This window comes from Penicillium subrubescens, assembly GCF_028828155.1.
Source record: "Penicillium subrubescens strain IBT 31985 chromosome Unknown utg000013l_segment0_segment0, whole genome shotgun sequence".
NCBI lineage: Eukaryota > Fungi > Ascomycota > Eurotiomycetes > Eurotiales > Aspergillaceae > Penicillium > Penicillium subrubescens.
This window is the reverse complement of record NW_026643163.1, coordinates 444,177-469,789: the sequence shown is the minus strand read 5'-3', so window position 1 is coordinate 469,789 and position 25,613 is coordinate 444,177. Positions and strand designations below refer to the sequence as shown.

Here is a 25,613-nt window from a genome sequence, read left to right as displayed (position 1 = left end):
GAATCTTGTCAACCCACTAGACGCAATCCTATTCGGCCAGAACGTGTCGCCAGAACGTGTCGCCAGAACGTGTCGCCAGAACGTTCCGGTTCTAGCTCATCTATGAGGACGTTGAAACGCAGGTCTTCCATCATACTCTAGACAAGCAACTGTGCCCAGGTAAGACTGTCCGGGTCTACCTAGACTGAGAGTTGAGGGCAGACCAAGGAGTTTGCTCGGAAGATTACCCTAGAAAGTACAGCTAAGCTTACGTGATTTTCTATCTTCTCCAGCATAGACGTACCTGAAGTTGCACTAGATAATCTCGTGAACTGCTTGGAAAGTACCGATGTCTCCCATTCGGAGACTCAGTATCAGCACGGAGGTTTCCGATATAGCATCGGGCAAGCCCAACGCCAACTGGGATGGTGCAGTACAGTAGAGAGCCATACGGTCAAACTTCAAAACTAAATTAGATTCCGCATGTTCTCTAAAGATAGCAGAAGACAGACGAAGTGAGAGTGAGAACACAGTCCGGGCGCCTGGAGAAGCCGACCTAATAATACCTAATAATACGACATGACTACGTGTGGATGTTCGCAGGATCTTTGACATGGCGCTATGCATGTTTGTCTTCGATGGCCGTTCAACAAGCTGACTGGAGTCTTTTTTCTTATTTCTTTTTTTCTTTTTTTGGATGGCACAGGGTACGAGGGAAGAGATACTGTCTCGTCTTCCCAAAATAGAAGTCATTGTGCCGTGATGCTATTCTTGCTCCAGAGCTCTAAATAGGTTCGCTCCATTTCACATACCTGATCGGCCCAAGATGATGTATATAGTCTGTTTGGGCCAAGTCTGTTGGAATGGCGTGTTTTGGAAATGGAAATGGGACTGAAAAAAAGAAAGGGAAAGAAAGAGGGCCCTACCCCAATTATACGGATTTCGGATCCTCAGAAAAGGAAAACTACGTATCTCAAACGCCGCCAGGGTGTCATGAAAAAAATACACGAGTTAGGAGTTCTTTGCAATCAGGATACCTTTTTCTTTATCCGAGATCGTGCAACGAGAAGAGTTCAAATGTTCTCGTCCTCTCAAGAGGAGTTTATACCCGATTACGCAGCAATAAAGCCGGAGGACCGACAAGGCCCGGGTAATATGCAGCGCTACTATACCAAGGGCAAAGAGAAAAACTCGCCAAAGGCCAACACGCCCTCTCCTCCGCAACTCCACGACGAGTACCGGTCGCATCAGGACATTCTCAGGGCCTTGCTTCAGCAGGGTCTCAGATGTCAAAGAGTGTTACAGAGCGTCACATCACTACAGTGTACGCTACGTACAATAACAGGCCCGAATTTACTTTGTAATAAATGAGCACGATTCCGTTGATAGATCTGATCGTCACGATGGCTCTACCATCCTTTCCTACAATACCAAGGTCAGTAGCCGAGATGTTTAGCGTGTCTTGTATCTTTATTCTGAATCCAGCTTCTCAAATCCCATTCTAGCCCCTTGAGCCCAAAGCCTTCCGAGCCTGATTAGCTATCCCTGGTATGAGCACAGAGTACGTAACGAATACGGAGTATATGAGGTGCCGAAATAAGGCGGTGTGCCGAAACGTCAGATATATACCTTTATCGCAGTTGCAGGTAGATTCATCAAATGATTCTATTGTCGTATATTAATAGATCACGAGTAATTATCTCCCTCTCTAACTCAATGATATATACTTCAACGTCAATAATACAGCAGGTTGGTCTGAGGTGACTGCGCGAACAACCGTCAACCGGGATAGAAGATAACACAGCGGTACTAGAATATTTTCCTCGCTCAAGTGCCACAGGGACCCAGAATGTCTAATTTTGAAATTACGCATAATTCCAGATCTATGTTATTAAATAAATTACAGTACTAAGATAGGTGTGTTTTTACAATATTGCATGAGGACTCTGTCTCTGAAGTTCGGTCTTGGGGACTTCATGGGACAGCACTCGTACACCAATGTTACTACCAATTGTCAGGGGATCTTACGATCAATCCTGGATTGCAATTCGGTGTTACGGAAATGAGCCACACTAAAACACATAACGTAATTCACGGCCGACCGGCACACCTCAAAACACAGTAAATGTGATAAATTAAAAACAAAAATATTGAAAATGTCATTAATTTAATTTAATTTGATTTGATTTATCTATCCTACAGAAGTCGGTTTTTTATATTAATTTTAAAAACTTACTATTACCACTTTATATCTCAACAACCATAACTATTTGAGTGAAGATACTAATTGTATATAATCCAAAATACATAGTTCACCTACTGACGAAGTATAGGGAAAGTACTCGAAGTGATAGGAGAGATATATATATTCATGTCCCCCACTTCAAAAATACGGCGTATTTTATGATAAAGCATCTAAATTATCATCTAAATTGCCTAAAGCTACAGTATGTTATTTCAAATGCCAAGTAAAGCCTACATACTTATATTTAAGTGAAAGTTTAGTATGATTGTTGAGATCTAAAGCGGTAGTATATCACATTTATTATGTGTTTTGGGGTGTGCCGCTGGACTGTGTGTGCTGGTCGGCTGTGAATTACGTTAGTAAAAGCGATGAATTACTACTCAACAACCATATGTCACTTTTACTTGAATATTAGATATAGGCTTTCCTTGGCATGTGAAATGATTTACCTTACCTTTATGTAATTTAGATGATTATTTCCATGCCTTACCCCAAATACGCGGTAAATTGACCTGCGGGATGTGAATATATACATTGGAATCATGAACGGGCTGACGGGATCGAGTCCGTCCTGCCGATTGAGTTTTCCTGCAGACGACGGGCCATATATCTTGAATCTGCGGCAAGAGCTTGACAATCCATGTAGGTGACCGCTGGAGGGAGGAATAGATATCGCTGAGGTACAAGTTCTGGGGTGCGAATCAATGGCGGAATCGCATAGGATTCATGTTGGAACGCTCGGCCGTATTGTACGAGCTATGCCCACGAGAAGCAGATAGGACCAGTGACTTGCATCCCAGAGTATCTTAAGTCCACTATCTGTGCTACAAGTCCGGCCATCTTTTCTAGTCTAACAGCGGATGTGGTTTGCTAGTCAACTGAGAAATCTTCGAAGAATTGAGATTCTGAGACAATATTTTATGTAGGAGAGTTGTACGTGCCGCTAGCAGCGGGGGACAATGAAGAGCGCAGAGGCACTGGCACAGAGCAGCCTCTCACCCAACTGGTCGTCGACCTGAATTGATCCCTCCATAAAAATTTTGCGACCTTCGATTTTCACAGGCCACACGTGGAGAATTAGTCTAGAATTGGGTTGGATTGGACGCTTAAAGTCCACTGACAAATTGGCCGTGACGGCAGGCTTGCAGCAGTCTGCAAACAACTGGTCCAAAAGGAATGCCTGGTAACCACCGTGGATTTTGCCCGGGTAAAAGCAAATTCGTTGCCTTGGCTCGAGAGCCATCAATGCCGTCGCCTGCTGGCCAAGCTCGCACCTCTGCAACTCCGGTCGGTATCCATACAGCAGGTTATGATGGAGGGAGTTTGTATAGGGGAGTTTTTCGAGATCCGAGACGAAAGGCGAACCGTTCAGACCTGGCTTCAAGCTTGAAATATCAGCGCTAGTGATCCGTCACTCGATCCCACAAGTTCTCGCAAACGTGAGCATACCACAGTTTGAGGCACCCCATAGCTACTCTCGGAGAGCTTGGGCATGCGAGAACTGGCCCTGGCCAGATTGAGCCAGCGGTGGCCGGTCCGTACCATAAAATTGAAGATGTAGGCCAGGGGCGCTTGGGGGAGCGATTTCAGTGCCATTATTCTCAAGGGTAGGAAGACCGGGTATTTGCATATGTTCGAAAGGCAACTGCTATGCAGGGAGCAGGTCTAGGATCCATTGGTTTTAAATGTCTGCTGCCCGTATGTTGCGCAACCAGAACACAATATTGGATGAACATAATGATATACAGCCAGGCTTTGCTATCGGCCCACCGTCTGTGCCAGCGCTTATCTGACCCGGGTTTGCTGCATACCCTCCAGGAGAAAAGCAGTGGGCCGCAGCGCATAACGCCATGCACAACGCGGGTTTCGTATGAATGTCCCTCTTCGCTTCATTTTCAGATACGCAGAAAAAGATTCAATCACGAGATCAATCCTACTAGTCCTGAGCCTACGAGCTCCTAGGTAAAATCAGAAGCGTAGGGGCCTGCTGTGACCCAAGTGGGCGACTATTTTTCCTTTCCTCTTCATGGTCAGTCTCCCTTTGCTGGATGGACTTACGGAATATTGACGTGATGTCATCCACCGCTGTCTTTAGATGGATTTCAAGCCGGTCCACGCCTTGCCGAATAGCCCGCTAGCATACGACAGCACGTCTTCGTTCAAGCAATGAGCCACAAGCTTATGATTCAACCTGGTCCGGGAATCATAGCCAGCTGGCTTCATTTTTTCACCTCACGTTTGGTGCAGAACAAAATGCGCGAACTCTCTCCTAAAAAGCTTGCTAGCTCCTCAGGTTGGAAAATACATCAAGCTTTAGGAGACAGAGGTTGTCCCTCTTGGATGTCACGTACAGATGGCAGTGAATCAATGTTGCAGAGACGGACGGTTCAGACAGCAGCGAGAGATTGAGCGTTCCTTTTTGCTGATGGACTTGGAAGCCTGAGATCAATGGTATGACTGCCCAGGATAAGGCTTGATTTACGTTTCTTTGATGGTATACTTTACCGAATCGTTTAAATGGAAAGTTAGTTAAGTTACTGCACTAGAGCCTGGTGAAGGGGATCAAATCAGTTGGATAATCAGTTACTTTTCCTTGGCAGCACGCTATTCTCGTGAATTGAATTAGGAAGTATAAATATTGACCGGAAATCATAGGATGTAGCTTATTGAACACGCTCGAGCTCCTTCATTACTAAATACACAGCGACTCTGCTTTCGTCCCGTACGGTCTCGCCTTGAACGGCAAAACAATCACACAAGCGTGACTTCAGTATTGCAATATGTCAATGTAGCATGACGTCGATCTCACCACCTCTCCGATCGGTTCACACGTCCCAATTCTTTTCCATATTTGCACGTTAATATATGGTATCAATTCCTCTCCTGATTGGGCATAAAGTGATTGTCACTACGAACAGGGCTCGGATGCGGAAATTGGTGATGAAGCATCGCAGTGAACAAGTAGCTGATGTTTGCTCTGCCCACGCCAGATGCATGTTGTAAGAAACGATCCTTTTTCCATGTCAGGAAATCGTCGATGAACTGTTCCCAGAGGCTGCTACTTACATAAAAGTACTGTGCAACGGCCTGGTAGAACCCTTGCTCGAGGTCTGCCACCATCAGGTCGGACTGCTGCGACGCTGAGGGATATTCGACAAAGTGATAGAAGCCATTCGGGATATTCTGCATCCCTTGCATGGACTGGGATGGATTCAATGGCAGGCCGTCATCCATGGATTGGTCATGGATGGACTCATGGGGATATGGAGGTGATGGCTGTTGCTGTGGGGTCTGTGAGGGCACAGAGTCCTCATCAGCAGGCTCACATCGAGCATGCCGAGAGCTTGAAGGAGTGCGTGGCAATCCAGCCCGTGGCGTTTCAAGCATTCTGAGGTATCAAAGAGTATCGAAGGTATTACAAACAAACCAATAATGCCAGATAATGCAGGATTTTATAGCTCTTTATAGAGACTGTCTGAAGCTTATATTCCGGTTCGGAAGAGGCGAAACGCTCTCAATGACACGTTCGGCTCATTAAACGGGCGCTTTAGTGGACTAGTTAGAGTTGTGCCTTGCATAAACCATTTCAAAGCCCTGAAGCTGCCTGAGCCGCAACCTCTGGTGAACACGCGCTAGATCAATTTACCGAAACAAACAACAGTATCTATGGCTTCCTCCATCGAGTTTCAAACATTTGGCTACTTTAATATGCATGGCACCGTCCGGCTTCACATGATATTCCCAGATTAAGGGGATATGCCATTCTGACGTCAATCCCTCCGCAACTGCCTCACACCGCACCCTCTCATTCTCAGGATACTTTGGTATCTGAATCGAGAGCAATGCGGGAAATGTTTGCTGTGAAAGCAATGTAATACCATTTGACATTCTTAATCATTGATAACCGAGCGTGCCCACATACGTTCTAGTTGCCAAACAATTACGCGATATGTGCTAATACGACGTTGTGTCTACGTACCCAAACGGAGGGGGGGTATAGATGTCGTGATGAGCGGGAGAGAAGATTTCCAAAAAACAATTTCAAATCCATAATCCGTAAAATTCCATATTCCAAAAAAGGAGGTGCAAAGTATCTTTCTGCACAGAGACGCCTGATTCGTTTTTTCCCGATGGTATGCAAAAATGTGTCGCTGAGAGTGGGAGAGAGAAAGAGCAAGAGAGGTCAAGAATGCGGGGTATAGCGGGAGACCAGACTAGACGAGTCATCCCGCTGCCCGCGAAAGAAGTGATCATTGTGGTAGCGGCAAGGTCGGTCGGAGAGGAGAGGGAGGAGAGAGATCGAGGTCATTTAAGAGGAAGTCATTCGTCGCTTGAGACCTCGGACGTGATCGAAGCAGCTGGCATAGTCCCGCAGCTCATCTTGCAGCTGGCCGGAGAGGGCGGCATTGGAGGCATGACTCCGCAGGGAAGACAATGAGGTTTGCGACGATGAGGCGGACAGACTACGTGGGGATCGGGAATCGATGGAATCAAGAGTGGACGATCGAGAGTGCGATGAGCCCTTGGATGAGGATTGCTCGTCGTCGGCCAATGTGCGATCCAACTCGGCGAGTCGGCAGGTCTGGGAGCAGTAGGGACCGCCGGAGGTCTGGCGATCACAGACGAGGCAGAAGTCGAGAGACCAGTCGGTAGACATGATGAGATAGATGGTGATGTGAGGTGATGATGGTTGATTTGAGACTGGATGGGATATAGGAAGAGGTAGATAGAGAGGATGGAAGAGTGAATGTATATCAAGGTTGAGGTTGAGTTGAGAAAAGAGACTGGATGTAAAAGGATTCTCGAGGATGATATATTTCCAAAGCAATCAAGGTTGATGAAATGTTGACGCCTTATAGGAGTAGGCAGGCGGCAATGTTATCAAGTCTGCAGAAATGACGAAGAATGGGAAGTGGATGAGGGAAAGAATAAGAAAGAATATGAATGCGAGGAGAAAGAGAGTTCCACGCCAACTAAGGAGTGCAGCAGCACGCAGGTGCAGACAGACAGTCAGGGAGACTAGAGACGAGTAGAGACTAGTACAGTAAAGAGAGCAAGTCCGATCACCTCATTAGGGGGAAAGATGGGGGGATCCACCTTGTCACAATCATGCCACACCCGGGTGAGAGCTGAGGCAAATTTAGACAAAGAAAAATCAAAATTAAAATTCAAGAATCAGGAGATACCTGGGGAAAAAGTTACTTGGAGTCATAACGTTTAGGTACCTACCCAAGTGCAGAAAAAGCAGAGGAGGGGGAAGCCGACCAAGCCTAAAGGGGAGATCGTCGCACGGATGACCCCTGGTGAAGAGCCAACCACAGTGCTATATCTCCATAATGCACTGTTATCCATACATTCAGTCGACGTAACGCCAGATGCATGAGAGACACAAAACCCTAAAGTATGTTCTAATATCTGCGGTGTTATTAGTTTTATAGACAACTAGCGCACAATTCATAGAGGCACAAGCCTGGTCTGCTAACTGCTCGGTGACACAAGGTATACTGAAGCGACTTGGACAAAGGCATCAACCATTTTTAGTTCCTGTTTCAGGGAACAGCATCTACAGCCAGCATCATCAGGTCTCAACAAGTCATAATGTGGCGACGAATGAAGTCCCGAGCGCAAGATCATGCTATAACCCCTCGCGTTACTGGTCATCCTTGTGGCTAGTGATTACCACACATATAAGGGCTCCTTTGTATAGAAGGTGAATTACTCAGCCTCCTTGCTCATTACAAGATCTCTCATGTGTCCTATCGCGGAGCCGGTCAAGCAAATTTTCCCAAAATTTCTGTAGGCTCTTTCTGCCAGCTCGTCTTTGGACTTTGAAACAATTTCAAGCAAGACCAGCTAGGCACCCGTTGGAATTGAAGATCGATGTGTGCTGACCGTGGTCCAAGCCGTTCATGGACATACCTATTGGTGATTTCCCTCCTCGCAAAATTGATGAGATATTCAAGTACTGTATCCAGGCCAGCGCGCCGCTATTTTTAAATGACAATTTCGTCACCGATGAGCCTTACGCACTGCAGGTGACAGGTCCTGTAAACAAAGGGCTAGGGTATACATAGGAACGGTTTTTCAGTCTTCTAGCGAGATCAAGAAATAGATAACACTCGAAAATACGTAACACCCACATAGAATGTAAACGAAACCTGTGTCTGGGTCCCCAGGAGGGGTCCCATAGTATGAGCAGACCGTTCCAACAAAAAGCTCTGCCGTTGCCAAGACAAGGAACGAAAAAGACACCTGACGCAGGATCTGTGCACTGACACCTTGGTGATTTTGACTACGCTGAGCATAGAGCACTACCGTAGGCAGTGTTGCTGTGAACAATGAGATTGCAACAAAAGCCCGAGGCACGATGGACCGGTCAAATTCTCTCAAGAGAGGAAGTATCACGGGCAGGAATGCAGCAGAGAAAAATAAAAACACAATATGTCGCACATGCTCATCTAATATTCTATTCTCCTCGCGTCCGCCCAGTTGCTGCAAACTTAGATCGAAGTTGTACTTTTGCATGTGCAAGACGATATTAAATCTCTCAAAAATATTTTCCACCTTCTGGTAGTCTATATATGCCGGACATCTTATCACGTGTGATCCTAGAGTCAGCATATTAAGTAGTATATTTTTCTACTCCCAAAAATAGTTTTGTTGATGAAAAAATAATGTGGAAAATCGGCACATTATGTGAATCTGGCCCTTAGGCTCCAGGGAGGAAAGCTAGGGAATACCTGGTGCACCGCAAAATCTGTACTTGGAGCCTTGCCATAAACTTAGAAATTGGCCACATATGGCACACAAGATTGACCGGTGCGATAGAAGAATTCGACATATATTCAATTCACGAGTAAACTTCGAGAACTACCTGACCATAAGCGTCTTGATGCGCACTGTTTGACCGTTCCGTCCAATGCTGTGAACTCCTAGTTCAACAATCGTGGGTCGTCAGATAATATTAATACAATCGTCACTGGACGGAAGATGTAGAATCACCTCGACTGACAACTACGTCAAGAGTAGCTTCAAATGCATTGAGCGTTGTTCCGATCATTCTTCACGCTCATCCTCCACAGGAATCTCTGGCCACTCTGTTCATGTTTCCACATTGCCATGAGTGAGAATCTGACTATCAACCGTAAATTGGCCATGACAGCTGAATTGCGATCGACAGCGTCTATTATCTCAGAATCCACTCCCGGTCATTCATTGATACTCCCACCGTGGGTTTGGAGGATCCGCTAAACGGCGTCGTATGCAGGCACCTTCGTCTGGCTTTGTGTGGGTATCCACTTCTCCAGTATGTCTCACAGAGACGGTAAAGTCCTTTCTGGGGACTTTCTTGGCCTGTACGACATAAGATTTGAGTCGGTATTTAGAGCCTGCCTAGAATGGCCCTGAAAAACGGGTCGGATCTCTTCGGCGGTTCTACCATAATGCCAGACTCTGCAGAAATCGAACCAATCTCATACATGCATACACTGTTACTGGAACCATCCTGGACCTCTGCATGGCCAAAGGAAAGCTCTGACTCATTTCGATCGAAGGATGTGGGCGGTAGATGGAACAAGAGTCGTATTTATATCATTCAGTATCCCAATCGTTTCTGAAAATAACTCATCTTCAGCTTCACGAGGTTCAACAGGCAAAGCTTCAGGAAAATGATTTTGCTTGCAATATACCATAAAGGGATAACTTTAAGGAATACCCTAGAAAACCGGGTAACGGCACCGGCTGGTCTCTGACTCTGACGGCAACTTTGAAGTCACGGTCACCTACTGCCAAATGAGACGAAATGGTAGATTTCATATATCATTTCACGGGATAAAGGAGAAGAGACGCCAGTCTGGTAAGATTAATCGTGGAACTCAACGTTAAGAACGTCGCTTTGAGATATGCAGCAGCGACAGTATCAATTTACTGAATGTACAAATTCTGCCGGCTATCTGGGGAAGTCCAATCTCCATCACCGGTGTGTCTTAGGTTGTTCTCCGTGTTCACTATCATGTCTACTTTATCTAGGTAGTAGTATATAACCATCGTTGAGTAAAGTGAGACTAGCTCTAGTGAAAGAACGGCCCTGTTCACTCTTCATGCCCGGAAGAGGCTAAGGATGAATTATTTGGCGATAATTTCAAGTTGATGAAAAGATTTTACTTACATGAATGAAACTGCTGTAGATATAAATCGGTTTGACCTGCTCTTACTTCTACAAACGTCCTGTTTCCCAGTGGCATGCGGGTCGCATGAAGTCACAATGGATCATGCCAAACAGCCATCATTGAAGATCAGACTCATTGTGAGCACAGAGTCTTATACATAACAATTATGTTTGGCCAATATTCTGCGCTAACGGATATTATGGTCATTTCAGCCCGACCGTGCAGGTTCGCAGTGGCTTGGACTCAGCACCACACGATGTGCCGTCAACTCGCGGGTTTCAGACGAAGATCTCAAATACATATCCATAGCGAATACCACAAAGACTAAAAGATACAACGGAGATGTTTCAAGAGCGGTGGTTGAGAAAGGATTTGACCATCTTCTTCTCGGGGACTTTCTGGGTTTATCAAAGCGGCAACGTATTCTGGAGCATCTCCGTATAGTGAGAGCCAAGCATGAGCAGAACAAGACTTTCTCAACTTAGCTTGGCGGTGCCGTGAGACAAGGCGAAATTATTCAACGCAAAAGTCAGATTCACTGAGTTCGACTGTTGGAAAAACTGTTAATATTGCGTCGTGGGCATGGTCACAAATCGAAAGTCAAATTATCAGACAATTGTTTTGCCTACCACGAGCTAGTCTACATAGTGCGATGTGGTTGAGAGAGAGAGAGAGAGAGAGAGAGAGAGAGAGAGAGGAACGGGCTTTACACAATCGACGGAAAAATCAGCTTTCCAGCTTGCTGCCTTCGCGCATACTACTCGTTTCCGTCCAAACGGCTCCTATTACAAAGAAGTCGAGGCCACAACAATGATCGATAAACGCTTTATTCAGCCTCAAATTCCAAATTCACCACACTGGAATGATGAACAATGTTTCAACATATTAGATTAGAGGAGCTATAGAACGGGACCACGAAGACCCGTCAACATATGTCACCATTCCGTCTTCGTGTGGTTTAGATAAGGGAGTACCTACTTGGTTACTGAATGCTAGAAATAGATTTAAAGAACTCTCTAGTTCACGCGTATACAGCTGAATGACACACGTTTGTTGGTTATAGATAAACATACAGAAGGAAGGAAACCTATAGAGCAATCTACGATCACAATGTCGCGGATGCCAAACATGGCCGAAGGGCTAAGATTTCTTTTGCATCTGTGATTATATTTATTGACTCCTGTTTGATTCAATTGATATACCACTTGACACCGGAGATGCGGCCCGCATCAAGAGATCCCGCCAGAGCTTCGAAGAAAGCCCGAGACAAATCGACTGAGGTGTTGTCGCAACCTACACACTTATCCACAACTTGACCAGTCTTGGTTATACCTTTGTACGTGACAGTCACTGTCTTCCCACAATCAGAGTTTGTGATGATACCATGGGGCAGTGCGACCACGAACTCGGTCAAACCATTGTTCGTCGTACCACAGAAACTGGGATTGGATGCGGTGGTGGCAGTGTCGTAGTATGTGATATCGCCAGTGCAGGGCGCTGTCTCAGAGCAAGCACCGGTGTTAAAAGAGCTGCTTTGGGATACGGAGCTGGGGACCACAACATTAACATAAGAAGTATGTAGGCTCGAGAGGGCAGCAATAGAGGTTGATAGAATGGCGTTCTCTTCCTGGAGCACCAAGCCACTGCGAGCTGGAGTGGTTTCGCTAGGGGAGATGGTCATAGATATGGCCTTCCATGCATCGAAGCAGTCGTTGACATCACCCGCAAGACCTGAAGTGGAGAAAAGACCAAGTACGAAGTTTGACATGAGGATACTCATTGTGTGGGAAGACTTTTCGAGGGGTACTCTCATGGTGCTGATACTCATGTGCTGCGGAGGAAATTCTTTTTCTTTTGTAAACGCAGCTGACGAGACCGAATGTCTGCATTCAAGGTCAAAAACGTTTTGTTATAGACCGAAATCGGGTTCTGGCCTCGAACATCAACTCCAGATTCAATTTCAGCTAAATTGCTGGCACTTCAATGAGTTACGGAAATGAGGCGGCGTACCGTAACATCACGTATCTTCCAAGGGTGTAGGTTCATCAGATAATATCTTTGTCGCACCACTCTTACACTGAAGTCGATAGTACTGTGCGTTGGTCAGAGCTGAGATTGCGAACAACTCTCGGCCCTCATAGAAAACAACACAGCGAAACTAAAATCATCTCTCGCTTGAGCGCTACCTGTAATGTCAGATTTTGATATTACACGGATACTCAGATACGATACTTTCGTGCCAGCATGTGTGAGACTTGTTTCGTTCTGTAAAATTATTAGGTCCATACGGTTTAAATTTAGGAAAATTGAGTACTGGAACTATAACTAGTCATGCATTTCTATTATAGTATATTGTTCTCCTTTTTCAATGTTATATTAGATACCCATATTTTTAACAAGTTGTATTTAGTAAATAATAATTTGGTAAAACTTATGTTATCATTATATATTGATTCTTTAGGGTCAAATCCTGTCATATTCAATATTTATGAACTTATAACAAATATAAATATATGAAAAATTTGTGTTATAGAAGATGTATGAATCAAACCTCCAACTAACCTCTCTGAAGTTCGGTCCTGGATACTCGGTTATGGCTGATTGATTGGAATTCAAGTGGCGAAGCTCCACCCCGCACCTAGAGTCCCTGGGCTAGCAAGTACATTGTCTATCATCCCCAAGCTTGTAATATTTTTTTCGGGACTCCCTGTAATTTTCCTATCCGCAAACTATGGTACCAGCTAGTAATCGGTAGTAAACCAGCCACCTGCTCACACAAATGATTGTCGAAGGATACCTAAATTTTGCCCTCCCCGGTCGGAGTTGACTACGATGATCTCTTTTTGTCCATACTACGTTGCTTACATTGCATGGGACAGTATCCGGCGCCTGCTCAGTGATATAAGCCGGCCCTTCACTGGTTACAGTACTTTAGATTGAGACCATACGGGCCACATCCGACCTTGTCATGAATTTTGATGTCTCAGGGCCCAAGAGCCACCCCGGGGCTGCCGTCGTCACACTTAAGAACGACGAGGTGATAGAACCTCAACAGGTCCAAGTGGCGCCAATAGAGCATTGGTCAGTGCCCGTAGCGGAGCTCATAAAGTAACACGTGTTGATTCATGTTAGAATCAACGCACCCCCCTGATAGAATCAAAATCCTGGTAATTCGGCTTCGCCTGTTTTCTATTTCCCTCCACAGGGAAAAATAACCCGTAACATATCATACACGACTTCTGCTGTGAAAGGCACCCTGCACAAAGCTTGCCAATATCTGGGAACATGGTTAACAAGTATCTTTTTCGTAATTACTGAAAACAGAAATACATTAAAAGTCACTTACTGCAATTGATTCCACACGAAACCGGAGCACGTACTTCATTGCATATCATCACATCATCACATAGCCTCGACCGCTCCAACGTTTCCGTCCATTAATGTAAAAATATCCCCTTCTTATGTCAGTGACCCTCCCAAGAATAATCAAAAGTACATACCTGAGTATTTCTTCGCTTTGATAGTATCAAACCACAAACCGAGGCAACCAATGTCGAAGCCAGATACAAATCAAAGTGTGAGCATTGGCTTACGCCAACCAATATCTCATCCGACCTAGAGATGATGCCAACAGCATACGTTATGACACTCATGCGAAGAATGAAAATGAAAATGTTGGGCACATGGGCCCAACGTTCATCAACACTGTGGGACCATTGTAAAATACACCACAGAACAATGGCCCACGCGCAAACAACGCCCGCCAGGCTTGCTGTGACAACATGCGATAATCCATAAACAGAGTAGCCGTGAAATGGCGACAAATTCTCGCTGTCAACTGACGGTAAGTCGTTCGCCGATACGCCCATGACGTAACCATACTCAACATTGAATAAACATAACGAATTCAATGAAAGGGTATAACTGAAGAACACGAACTTTTCCAACGTCTGCATAAACATATTGACAATGTGAAAAAACAAACAAACTGGGTATACCCAGTCTTTATATACCGAATCTAGGCGCCGACCAAGTCACCTGCTCATGCACCTTCTAACCGGATACGGTAGTCTCTCAGTCTCAAGACTCATCTCTGTCTCAAAGAGGTCGAGTCTCTGACTCGCCCGCATTCCCATTTAACGCAGACGGTTTCGATCATACCGCTTTTAGGATCGTATTTTCACCGCATTGTTACGCAGTACTTGATTCGAGCGAAAGTGCGGAGCGCTTCGCCGTATATCCTTATTCGCCGCAGTACTCGGCGCCGCCCCGAACGACGCTACCTCATTGATGCCCCATCACGTGTCAGCGACGGTGATAATTAAGGTGGATGCACCCGTGATGAAACTGTTCAATCTGCGTAGCATGAGACCAGATATTTATAGCAGGCAGCCCGTGACAAGAAGTGCTACGTTGTTGAACAGGTCCACGGCGCTAGTTCTGCTGTAGGCTGAACAGGTACAATTTTGATCCTCGCATCTGGGCTTTGCGTGATATGACGGGTGGAAAATCCCCCAAGAGGTATCATCAGAATGCGACCCCGGTGAATTTTTTTGACAAGGGAATTACCGACCACCTTTTCTTTTTAAGCATATGCATATTGACGCACAAGAGCTTGAAATTATGGAGTCATAATACGACCTAATACGCCACAGAATCTTGCACAGGATTATTTCCACGCGTTGTGCGGGGCCCTGGAAGTGACATACATAGTCGAAATCTTTCACTCCTGCGGCAACTGATCCGAAGTTTGTCAAAAAATCGTCTTTACCACTTTGGTGGAAAGTTTTGTTTCTTTCTCTCGGGGATCTTCGTCCACCCCCGGCGCTGTGGCGGAAAGACTTGCTTTTCTTATTACCGTACTATTGTTCTATTTCAGTTTACCGCTGTTTGCACAGCCAACTGCGAACAACTCGATATAGTATTAACCTAAATTATGTCAACAAATCAGATTCATGGCTCTAGAGGCATTTTGACAATCAATGTCAAATTTTAGATCGTAATCACAATCCCTGAAATGTGGTTTCGCAGCCGATGGACCTGAGGGAGTTGTGGGGCGACGGCCGCAGAATAGACCAAGGCAGTTGGTAATTTCACTTCTTTTGACTCGACATCCAGTTCGCTGGCTTGATAAAAGGACGACCAAGAGGTCATTGAGACCCTCCAGACTACTCAGGGCGTCAATTGACATGCAACCAAGGGACTTCGCCCTCGAATGCGAATAAGAGCAGCCCTGTCGGCCGTGGGAATAGGTTGTGCTAGAATCGGGCGCTTAGGTTGTCATCGTCGTGGTCGAATTTTGATTATAGGAATATAGGATGGTGGTCAAACACCAACTTGGTATCAGTGTTATAAATCTATTGGCAATTTGGAAAATAGCTGGTTGACATTATATCTGCCACACCCTTGGATTATTGGCTAGTGAGTTAACGAAGCCAAGCGTCGGACGTCCAAAGCGTGTACATGGAACAATGTCCAGTACCTCCCTTTTGCAGCACCTGTATTGCAATCAGAGAGAATTTTTCTTTACTGCGGCTGGACTGTACAAAGTCTGTTCTATCAACAGAACACATAGGCGGTAAACAAATACGAAAATCATTCAATTGGGTGATTTCAACCACAAAGCAGACGAAGCATTCCTCTTCGGGGTACTGTCTAGTTATTTAGGGCTTGAGAGAGCACCTCACCTTCTTCTTCAGAAAAAGGCACGCCCTCAAAGAGTCAATCCTATTATATCGAAAAGAAATTATTCCTCTTTGCACTCACATAGTCCTTAGTCAATCGCCTAAAGCATATCCGATCTTGGAATATGGCCTCAATTTGATGATACACTGCTCTCGGGTGAATCGCGTTGCTAAGGGAGTCTAAATGTCAACGAAGGCTTGGGAATCTTGCCATTCCATGCACGCTGCTTCAAAGAATTCGGTCACGTTAATTTCATCAGGACATATCAAGTCAAGGCGCTTGTAAGACAAATGCCTTTGTATTGCTCCCAATCCATGTCTCATGATAAGAACCACTTCTTTTTCTACCTAAAGATTCAGCAAGTGTTTGACAACTGCAACATTTCATAGGAATCTTACCGGTATAATGAAATTTAAGAAGTAACTTCAAAGCATTCCAGATCTGGAACATATGCTCTGCATCCGTCGGGCGGACAGCATGATCCTGTTGCATTAAAGTAGTCTTTTTAGCGCATTTGCAACCTACGTGCCTCTGAGGTATAGTTCGAGATGCTCATGGAATTCTCAAAAACATGGCAGAGTCCCTACCTGGAACCATTGGAACTCGTTTAACGCATTACCTCCTTTGGTGACACCTGTGAGCACGACTGTGGGACCACAAGCGTCCAAAAAGCCCCACAAAAGTCCAAAACCTCGATGTACGCCGTGGAGGTTGCCGTGGAGGTCGGTGAGGCCTGTCCTTCGGCTGTGGTCAAAGTTGAGCTTGCGAATAAAAGCCACGATGAAGTTTCGGAGCCATACGCAGCAAGAATTGGGGTATATGTCTTTGTCAATCACATCCTCTGGACGAGGCTGATTGGCCAGGAGGTATCGTACTCGTTCGAGCTGCCGACCATTCAAAGCATCTAGGTGACCCTCAAACCCAAAGAATGTACTTAACAGCCCTCTTCCTAGCGCTTCTGCCGTACGTAGAAATTGACTGGAAGGTCTGTTGAACGCTAAAGGTCGTCGAATGTTGATTTCCAAGTCTCCACTACCCCTGTCAGATTTGCCTCCTGATTGAGCCTGCACCGGCATAATTTTCTCTCGTTCGGCGTTGTGGTGCTGACCTTCCCAAAGCTGAGCTTTAACTGTACATGCCAGCGGGTGAATTTTTCCCGCGACATAGCCAATATCTACCTCTTTTGGAGACCAGACACACTGTCTTGCTTTGTCAAAATCGACTTGATCCGAAGGAATGTCAAACGGTCCCGGAGACCTTTCCGGCAGCAACAACGACATTTGGTTCATATCATCCATCCTAGCCGCATGCTCCATGTTACCAACGATCTCATCTAACAAGGCTGGTGAATCAGGTAGATTAGGCGCCACTAAGTCGGGGTCGGGTGGATCTGGAGGGAGAGGCTTGTTTTTGAGATCCTTATTAATCTCCTCGTCGCCGGGTCGCGAATATGTCGGGGTCCATTGGGAAATCATAGCAGAACTAGACACAAAAAAGCCCTCTTTTTTCACTTTCGGCTTTCGGAAGTTGAGAGGTTTTGGAGGGAGAGGCTTATTCAATTGAGAATACATTGTGGTTGACGCTTTTGATGGGTCCTCAAAGATGCACTCTCTTGGTCTTTGGGCAGACATAGCATCAGGTCACTGTAAGCCCTATCTACGACGATAGGCTCTTATTACAATGAAGTTTTCTGTTCTACCGCTCCATGCGAAGCCAGACGATTGAATGCTGCATTTTATTCTGCTATAAGGCTTGATTCTACAATGCATCGTAGCGAAAGAGCTGGATCTGGCAGGGGCCCAAATTGGGACTCCTATTTGGTAAGGATGGTTCTCAAAGCTTTCGAGCTCTACTACAAATTTGGAAAGGAATTTTGGATTTTGTCATAGAGAACAGTCAGAAGTCTACATATAAGTAAATTGTACATGTCACCGTATACATTTCTTGGGCCAGGACGTGTTCCAAGTCATTTTCAGCTTGACGTGTGATTTCATAGAGAGAATTTACTGCAGATACCCTCTGTGCTGTACGATGTGCAATTTTTGGTATTTAATCGGTTCTTTGTTGCCTGGACCATAAATACCGAAAAAAGGGCCGGCACCAACACAAATGAATCCCAAAATATCAATACCATGTATACTGCGTGTCACACACCCAGTAATACCCACTTCTGACGGTCCCTATTATTCTGCTAGTCAGTACACTAAAGACAGCGTTTTCTCACGGACCTAGAAGAAAAGGCGCTAAAAGATCTGGGTTTGCAAAAATGGACTTGCTCTTGGTGCTCAAACTTTTGTGAATAGTGGTCTCCTGATACAAGAAGCTCCTTCACTTTCTACATAGAACGAGAGGAAAGGATATATTATAGCTCTATGAATTCACTATCTGACGAAGGGGAGTTGTCAGATACGGTCACAATACATCATCTGCAATACGACTTGTTACGGGAGCCAGGAAAGAAATTGCAGAAAATACTGTAACAAACACGATATTGTTGACGTAGTGTTTGATAATAGGGCTGCCACGTGTATTACCAGTCTCATTCAAAGAACCGTCCGAAAGGAATAATGATTTTCAGTAATGCTACATGGTCCCTTTGCAGGCTATCACGGCACATATCCAAGGGTCCTAGAACCAATTTCAGACATTACTTGGTGGATCTTCAGCCAAGAGGGCCACAGGTCATGGCGGACAGGTTTCATTTGTCTGATAAATCTTGCACTCCCCTAGTTCGAGAGCTAGAAATATCTACTCTTCATCGAGGAGGATCATGCTAGAGAATCGAGGTGTCTGTCGGCCAATACCGGTTGAATTTGAAACCATTGTCAATTGTTTACTGTTTGCCGATAATCAAAAGGAACACGAAAGTGGAGAAGAATTGAAAGCCTATCAGAGACACCGTCCAAGCAGATTAAGCACTATTCAAGTAATAAGTCGGATGAGTTGGCGTCGCGTATGTTAGAGCATCACACTTGCATACTAAACAAAGGATCTTGGCCCATACAATATTTCGACCCGGGTATTCACATTTACTGGTTCACTCGCGGCCCCTTCGGCAAATTGTACTTTGCATGGGGCTCTAAGGTTTGGGTCTCTTATAATAAGCACTTTTTACAATATTCCGCATAATCTCCAGTTCTCCTGGATACAGCAGGGACCGCATTGGTTCAGGAGTGTTCGAGTCAATCAGGTATTGTTACAGTACCACGGGTCATGGATAAATCAAATTGAATTCATACTCACAAGTCAGACGAATCTGAGGACACCTTCATTGACATTGACAATCGCTCGCCCCTAAATTTCTCTATCATTAGATTTGAACGCCCTGAAAGCTCAAATATACCCTACCGAGGCTGCTCAACTATGAAAAATATGTAGCAATGTTGAACAACTCCACGCTTTCTGTATCCTGTGCCCGACAACCACAGCGCACCTGCGAATAAGCATTTGCAGGATATTACTGACCTTCGATAAAACCCCTTCGGTGAAAGATGGATTTATTCCGCCGCGGGTCATTTAAGGGTTGTTGTCATCCAACGACTGCGCCGAAAAGGCAATGATGAGGTCAGCCATTGGATCTCGGGCGTTGACTCTACCTGTCCATCTTGGAAGTCCAAATGTGGTTTTGAACTGGTCATACTGGTCGTATGGAATGTGCCTATGGTATATCCTGCAAGGACGAACGGCCAAGGCTTCTTGAAGGAGACTTTTTGTTCTACTTGAGTTTCTCTTTATACTCAAGCTGCCAGTGAAACAAGGAGCTTTGTCAGTGCGCCAACCTTGAGCAGCCGAAGGAGGTTGGCTCTTTGGGAAAGGATGAATTCCTGGGGGAGGTTGACTGCTTTCGGGAGGTTGACTGCTTGTGGGAGGTTGACTGCTTTCGGGAGGTTGACTGCTTGTGGGAGGTTGACTGCTTGGGTGAGGTTGACTGCTTGGGTGAGGTTGGCTCTTTGGGAAAGGATGAATTCCTGGGGGAGGTTGACTGCTTTCGGGAGGTTGACTGCTTGTGGGAGGTTGACTGCTTGTGGGAGGTTGACTGCTTGGGTGAGGTTGACTGCTTGGGTGAGGTTGGCTCTTTGGGAAAGGATGAATTCCTGGGGGAGGTTGACTGCTTTCGGGAGATTGACTGCTTGGGGGAAGGTTGGTCTCTGAGGCAGACTTTTGCCCCGGCTGAGCCTCCCACGGCTCTGGTTTTCCTTTTGGTTCTGGAGTGGCTCTACATCCGGACCTGTACGCTGACTGTTTTGCCTTTTTCCTGTCATCTACTTTGCTGCTGGGATTACTATGCGGTTGTGCCCTTTTTGGTCCACTTGTGCGGGGAGAAGCTCCGTATTGCTTTTTTGGCCCATATGGTCCATCAGGCCACTTAGCTCTAGGAGCAGGCTTCGATGAAGGCGTGAATGCAGTTTCCGCGCGTCCTGCCTTCCTCTGCTGCGCTGATTGTTTGGTTCTTTCGGCACCCGTTCTAGCGGTATTCCGTTCCTTTGCCTCAGAATACCCTGCAGCCTTTCTTTCCGCATTGTATTCCTTTCGTTTTTCTGGATCTTTCAACACGTGATACGCGTTCAGAATCTCCTGGAACGTTTCCGTACTCTCCACGCTCCCACTATTCTTATCGGGATGATGTTTGAGGGCTTGTTCAATCCTGGTAAGTTTTGATACCCTCCGACTATGTATTGAGTTCTTAATTCTTACCTACCGAGCGTTTTATATGCACGACTCAAATCCCTGGTCGACGCATTTTGACCTACTCCTAGGATTTCGTAATATCTTGGGACGTCTGACATATTGACTGTTGCACCCCGGCTTGTAATGTGGTGGTGCTTGAGCCAGGGTTATATGGTATCTCTAGACGAAATAATTTTGGGGGCGCATGCTTGCCCTAAATTCGTGACCTTCACCAAAGCGGTCCATATCAGGCCATCGGCATGCTAATTCGATGCGAAACATTTTCACTCCGACAGTAAAACAGTAAAACACAATCTCTTAATTTTGATGCATCAGTAAACGTATGAGGGTTTGGTTCAGTATCAACAGTGTGGAGCTTAGCTAGTCATAAATTTAGAAATAAAATCCACGCAGTGAAATGTTGCATGCATTATGAGATGATTCAGAAGGAAAGCAAACCATGTTACCAATTACCGGTGAATGACGGGAAAATTTCCAAATGCGTATATTTTCCCCACTTCCAAAAACAGCATTCCTCATCTTTCTCCCGTATCTGATATGAACTGCGATAAGCCTTTTAATTTGAAATTCAGTTCCATTTTTTGGTTGTCCGCTTAATGACCCCTCGACGCTCTCTCCCCTCGACCTGCCACTTGAAACCCAGCTCCATCCCGCCACCCACCGGTATCAAGTATTTTCACGCCGTTTTTAACCATTATTGCATTCCTTTACTTTACTACGTTAGGGTCTGTCGAGCCTAGTAATTTCCGATAGCACCTTGAGCTAGAAATATTATCTTTTACGTAGTGCTTTCCCCTACCACTTTTTGCGGCTATGGTCGTAGACTGGAGCCCCGCGGAAAGGAGTCGGGAACATATACTTTAATCTACCAGACTCGGACATGGCGACCAGCTCGGCCCAGCAAGCTGCGATTTTCGGGTTAAGGAAACTACCGCCAACTTCATCGTTGAATCACGTTGCATGCTAAATTAGCGTATTCTCGCTTACGGAGACCAAAAAAGAGCGGACCTTTTCTGTCGTGCTCAGAATTCCCCTCTTCATCCGACTGTCTCAACGAACCGAAAATCTTCTTTAGCAATGTACAAAACCCACAAAAGCCTAGAGGATTATATGAAAGATATCAGAAATCGCTTTAACCCAGTTGACGACGACACCAGGGAGAATTCAGCTGCGGTAACAGAAATTAGACAATGGTTGCAGCAGAAGTCCGAGATAATTTCAGATGCCGCCTTGCACGCCATTGGTAATGTCGAGCACAACGACGCAGATTTCTGTGATGCTATCTTGGCGGTGGACATGAGCCAAAAATCAGTTCTCATCGGCTGTGATGGCAAGGGAAGCCCAATCTTGCATGCTGAAGCAGTCGATCGATCTGATACGGATGTTGCGAGAATTGAAGAAATATTCTCGCGCTGGAGAGGTTTAACAGCCCTCGGACTATTCGTCGCCCGAATGGAAGATTTCGACTATGTTGTCGGAAAGATGACAAGGAGCGAAAGGTCGGAATTGTTTTGGTGCTGTCTCCATGGGTTGAAACTTCTGGACGGATCAGAGCATCAAGTCTACGCGGCTTGCACGAATAAGCGCTTCCCACGACGATTTGTCACCGGGGCTTTCAAGAAGGATTGGCCACCGTATGCCAAGACAGAAGCTCAATAACGTTTGAATATATGTATGGTGATGCACCGAGTCTGTGTACGTTTACCGCGTCGATAAAATTGGCCAGTTTCTGACATTCTGTTCGGTCAGTGAGTCTTGGATGTCAATAAAGCCATAGCTCTACAGGCTGGTGGGGCCATAGCCTTAGAGCAAATGAATATATTAGTTAGTTAATGTAGTTTCCTACCGACCGGAACACCCGGTCGTGCGGAACACCCCAAAATATCATGCTAAATACGATTTCTCAGATCATGATATTTAGACAACGAGGAGTTATTTTAGCTTGATTTTAAGTGGAGTGTAATTCCATAGCATTCGAAAGAGTATATATAGTACAGCCAATATATTCAGGAGATAATCATTTACTCACATTACCGAAATTACGCTCTGATCAACTAGAGTAGATATATATACATGAATTTTCGCGTCCCAAAATATTTCTTAACCTAATCAGAATTGTAGTATGATATATTACAGTCTAAGATACTCTAAGAATATTTAGTAATCCTTAGGTGTTGAATTATGGAGTTATGAAAAATCGCATTTACACCCCCTATCAATAAGTTTCCCGACACTCCCGATTATGTAATTTTAGCATGCCCTACCTACCATCTTCAAATATATATTTCTTCACTAACCATAGAGCCTACCACTACATAACTATATGAAAAGATTGCTAATTTGCCAGAGATAATATTGAATATCTAATATCTAGTGTACCACCCTCTAGCAACACGTAGTGCCTCCAAACGCCTAGGCATGCTAAGAATTAGACTATCAATTGTAGCCTGATCTAACGCAGCCCACGCAGCCTTTAAACACTCTATGAAGTACTGCCAATCTGCCTCAGATTTACCCATTCCGATTAGCTCTGGAAACATACTAAACACCTTTAGTTTTAATAAGCGCCACACCGGCTCAATAGGGTTCATATCAGGCGAGTGTGCCGGCCAGTCCACCACCTCGATCCCATGCGATTCAAACCACGATTTCGCGATATCGGCTGTATGGATCTTTGCGTTATCTTGCTGGAAGATAGTGCCGGGGGTATAGTGTGGAACTAGACCCTCGTTAAGCGCATCGATATAAGATCTCGCAGTATAGCCGTTCCTCGGTGCTAATTCATCACGCTCCATAACTACTAGATCTGAGCGGCCACCTAGCCAGATAGCCGCCCAAACCATCTGTGATATATCGCGTACGTGAGGCACAATATTCACAAGATCACGCCTATAGGCCTCCGAGGTAAACCGCCACACCCAGCCGCTGCTAGAACCGATAGTTTTGGAGTGCCTTTCCACGGAACATTCATCCGAAAATATCCACGTATTCCACGCGCGGAACCGGCGATATTTCAAAGCAAAACGGTAGCGCTTAAGCGCTCCAGAGGGCTTTAAAGGTATTCGTTTCCTCGACCGGCGTTTGCGAAGCCCGTATTTGATAAGAATTAACCGAAGAGACGATTTGCTCGGCGGATTAGGTAGCCGCGAGCGAAGCGCTAGGTAGCTCCAATTAGGATACCGGCGGGCTAACTGATAGATCTGGCGTCTAGCGCGAGGGCTAATCTTGATAGGGCGCCCGCTGCGAGGTAGGGATTCAACAGTGTCATGCTGTTTGAAGCGCTCGAGTGTGTCGTAAATTGTACTACGCGCGCAGGCGAATTCGCGCGCTAGTTTAGTAGGCGATTGGCCGCTCTCATGCTTAGATACGATGCCAGCGCGCTGCTCAGGCGATAGCTCTGCCTTTCGTCTCCTATTGCCACTAATAACAGTGCCAAATGAGCGTTCCATGGTTGTGTAGGATAAAAAATAACATAGGGGGTTGGACGCGTTGTATAAAAACGCGCTAAAAATTAGCGTGTGTCGGGAAACTTTTTGAACGGTATGTAGTATGATGTTTTTAGTTCCGCGCAGCAGGGAACTACGTTAACTAACGTAGTTCACGGCCGACCGAGCCACCCCAAAACACCATACTAAAAGCGATAATTTGCAACTTTATATCTCAACAACCATATATACAGAGGATAAGATACTAAAGATATACCAACTGGACACACTAAGTAACCTCCCTACTGAGTGAGAAAGGATAAATTCAAGTACTGTGAGAGAGATATATATTGGGAACCGTGCAAAAGCGAAGAGAGGGCACCAGAGACCAACGGAAGAGACCAGGATTCGATCCAGGATTCGAACCGTAGCATCTTCAAGTCCGCGTGCTATCGACGCGGCATACGCCCGCCGTAATCTGAGATTCTCGTCTCTGTACATCGGTTGGCTGTGGCATCGAAGACTGGCCAGGGATCTCGCGACAGAAGATCCGAGCGCAGTAGGAGCCGCCCGCTCTATTCGTGAGAGTCTACGGTCTATTAGGTCTGCTATTAGCGGAAATCTGCATTTTGTAGAATCTTGGCTAACAATCCGTTATCGTTTAATGCTCTTGCACGTCTAGCGCGAATTCACAGGAACGGTTGGGGACTTTCAGGAGAACGAGCGGGAGATCAATCATCCCGTTCGGTTCGGATCACGCCCTGTGGGCCGGATCGAGAACCCAAGAAATTCGAGACTTAGGTACGGTGTTAACTACATGTGTGACTACTTAGGGCTTCAGGAGGCACGTGACCACTGACGGAACTGCCCTTGGGAGGGAGCGTGGCCAAATTTCATACTGAACTCGTCCCTCGCGTTCTATAAGTAATTCTGAACTGGTGACAGAAGGGCAAGCGGATTTGCTCTCTCATTTGTAACGCGTTTCGCCACTTGGCCTGATTGCGCATATCGCTAATGTCAGGCCATCTGTAACTTACTGGTGTTGGGCGAATGATCTTCTCCTAATCAAGAATGTCGATGTCGCCGATTCTGCACAATATTCGAGGAACAAGAGCTAGTCGCCACATACAAATATGCAAAAATTGACGAGATCCCGCATATGCTCCAAAGAAAGTATCTAACGGAAGAAGGAGGAGTCAGTTTTGAAGAGCGTGGCACGGTTGATTTTCTAGCCTATTGTGCTGCGGCATGAGACGGCTTTCTGTTACCCTTTCATTATTTTCTTTCTCAATTATCCTGGATTCATCAATATTCTTTCTCGGGCTGAAATACCCGCACTTTCTTCCCCGATGTTTCCAACTATGCTAAGACAGAGATCAACATCCCAGTTTCACCAGTATCAGCTTGTTTGGACTCATCGTT

General features: G+C 45.6%; 6 protein-coding genes across 6 annotated transcripts; all 6 read right to left on the bottom strand.

Annotated features, from left to right (window-relative positions):
- Window positions 1–3,056: 3,056 nt before the first annotated feature.
- Window positions 3,057–3,964, bottom strand: N7473_013238 (PaaI family thioesterase). Its single transcript, XM_057159177.1, has 2 exons — window positions 3,674–3,964; window positions 3,057–3,602 (listed from the first exon to the last, which is right to left on the bottom strand). The coding sequence occupies exons 1-2, from the start codon at window positions 3,818–3,820 to the stop codon at window positions 3,168–3,170; spliced, it is 582 nt and encodes a 193-aa protein (XP_057002227.1). The 5' UTR covers window positions 3,821–3,964; the 3' UTR covers window positions 3,057–3,167.
- Window positions 3,965–5,095: 1,131 nt separating this feature from the next.
- N7473_013237 (uncharacterized protein) lies at window positions 5,096–5,611 on the bottom strand (the record flags this gene model as incomplete). The annotated part of the gene is made up of 2 exons (XM_057159176.1): window positions 5,096–5,236; window positions 5,291–5,611. The coding sequence occupies 2 exons, from the start codon at window positions 5,609–5,611 to the stop codon at window positions 5,096–5,098; spliced, it is 462 nt and encodes a 153-aa protein (XP_057002226.1).
- Window positions 5,612–6,533: 922 nt separating this feature from the next.
- N7473_013236 (uncharacterized protein) lies at window positions 6,534–6,881 on the bottom strand (the record flags this gene model as incomplete). Its single annotated transcript, XM_057159175.1, has 1 exon — window positions 6,534–6,881. One exon carries the CDS (start codon window positions 6,879–6,881, stop codon window positions 6,534–6,536), a length of 348 nt encoding a protein of 115 aa, XP_057002225.1.
- Window positions 6,882–11,581: 4,700 nt separating this feature from the next.
- N7473_013235 (RlpA-like double-psi beta-barrel domain-containing protein) lies at window positions 11,582–12,172 on the bottom strand (the record flags this gene model as incomplete). Its single annotated transcript, XM_057159174.1, has 1 exon — window positions 11,582–12,172. The coding sequence occupies one exon, from the start codon at window positions 12,170–12,172 to the stop codon at window positions 11,582–11,584; it is 591 nt and encodes a 196-aa protein (XP_057002224.1).
- Window positions 12,173–15,411: 3,239 nt separating this feature from the next.
- On the bottom strand, window positions 15,412–17,922 carry N7473_013234 (uncharacterized protein). The gene is made up of 3 exons (XM_057159173.1): window positions 16,665–17,922; window positions 16,476–16,560; window positions 15,412–16,420 (listed from the first exon to the last, which is right to left on the bottom strand). The coding sequence occupies exons 1-3, from the start codon at window positions 17,706–17,708 to the stop codon at window positions 16,257–16,259; spliced, it is 1,293 nt and encodes a 430-aa protein (XP_057002223.1). The 5' UTR covers window positions 17,709–17,922; the 3' UTR covers window positions 15,412–16,256.
- Window positions 17,923–23,129: 5,207 nt separating this feature from the next.
- N7473_013233 (uncharacterized protein) lies at window positions 23,130–24,215 on the bottom strand (the record flags this gene model as incomplete). Its single annotated transcript, XM_057159172.1, has 1 exon — window positions 23,130–24,215. One exon carries the CDS (start codon window positions 24,213–24,215, stop codon window positions 23,130–23,132), a length of 1,086 nt encoding a protein of 361 aa, XP_057002222.1.
- Between the last annotated feature and the right edge of the window lie 1,398 nt (window positions 24,216–25,613).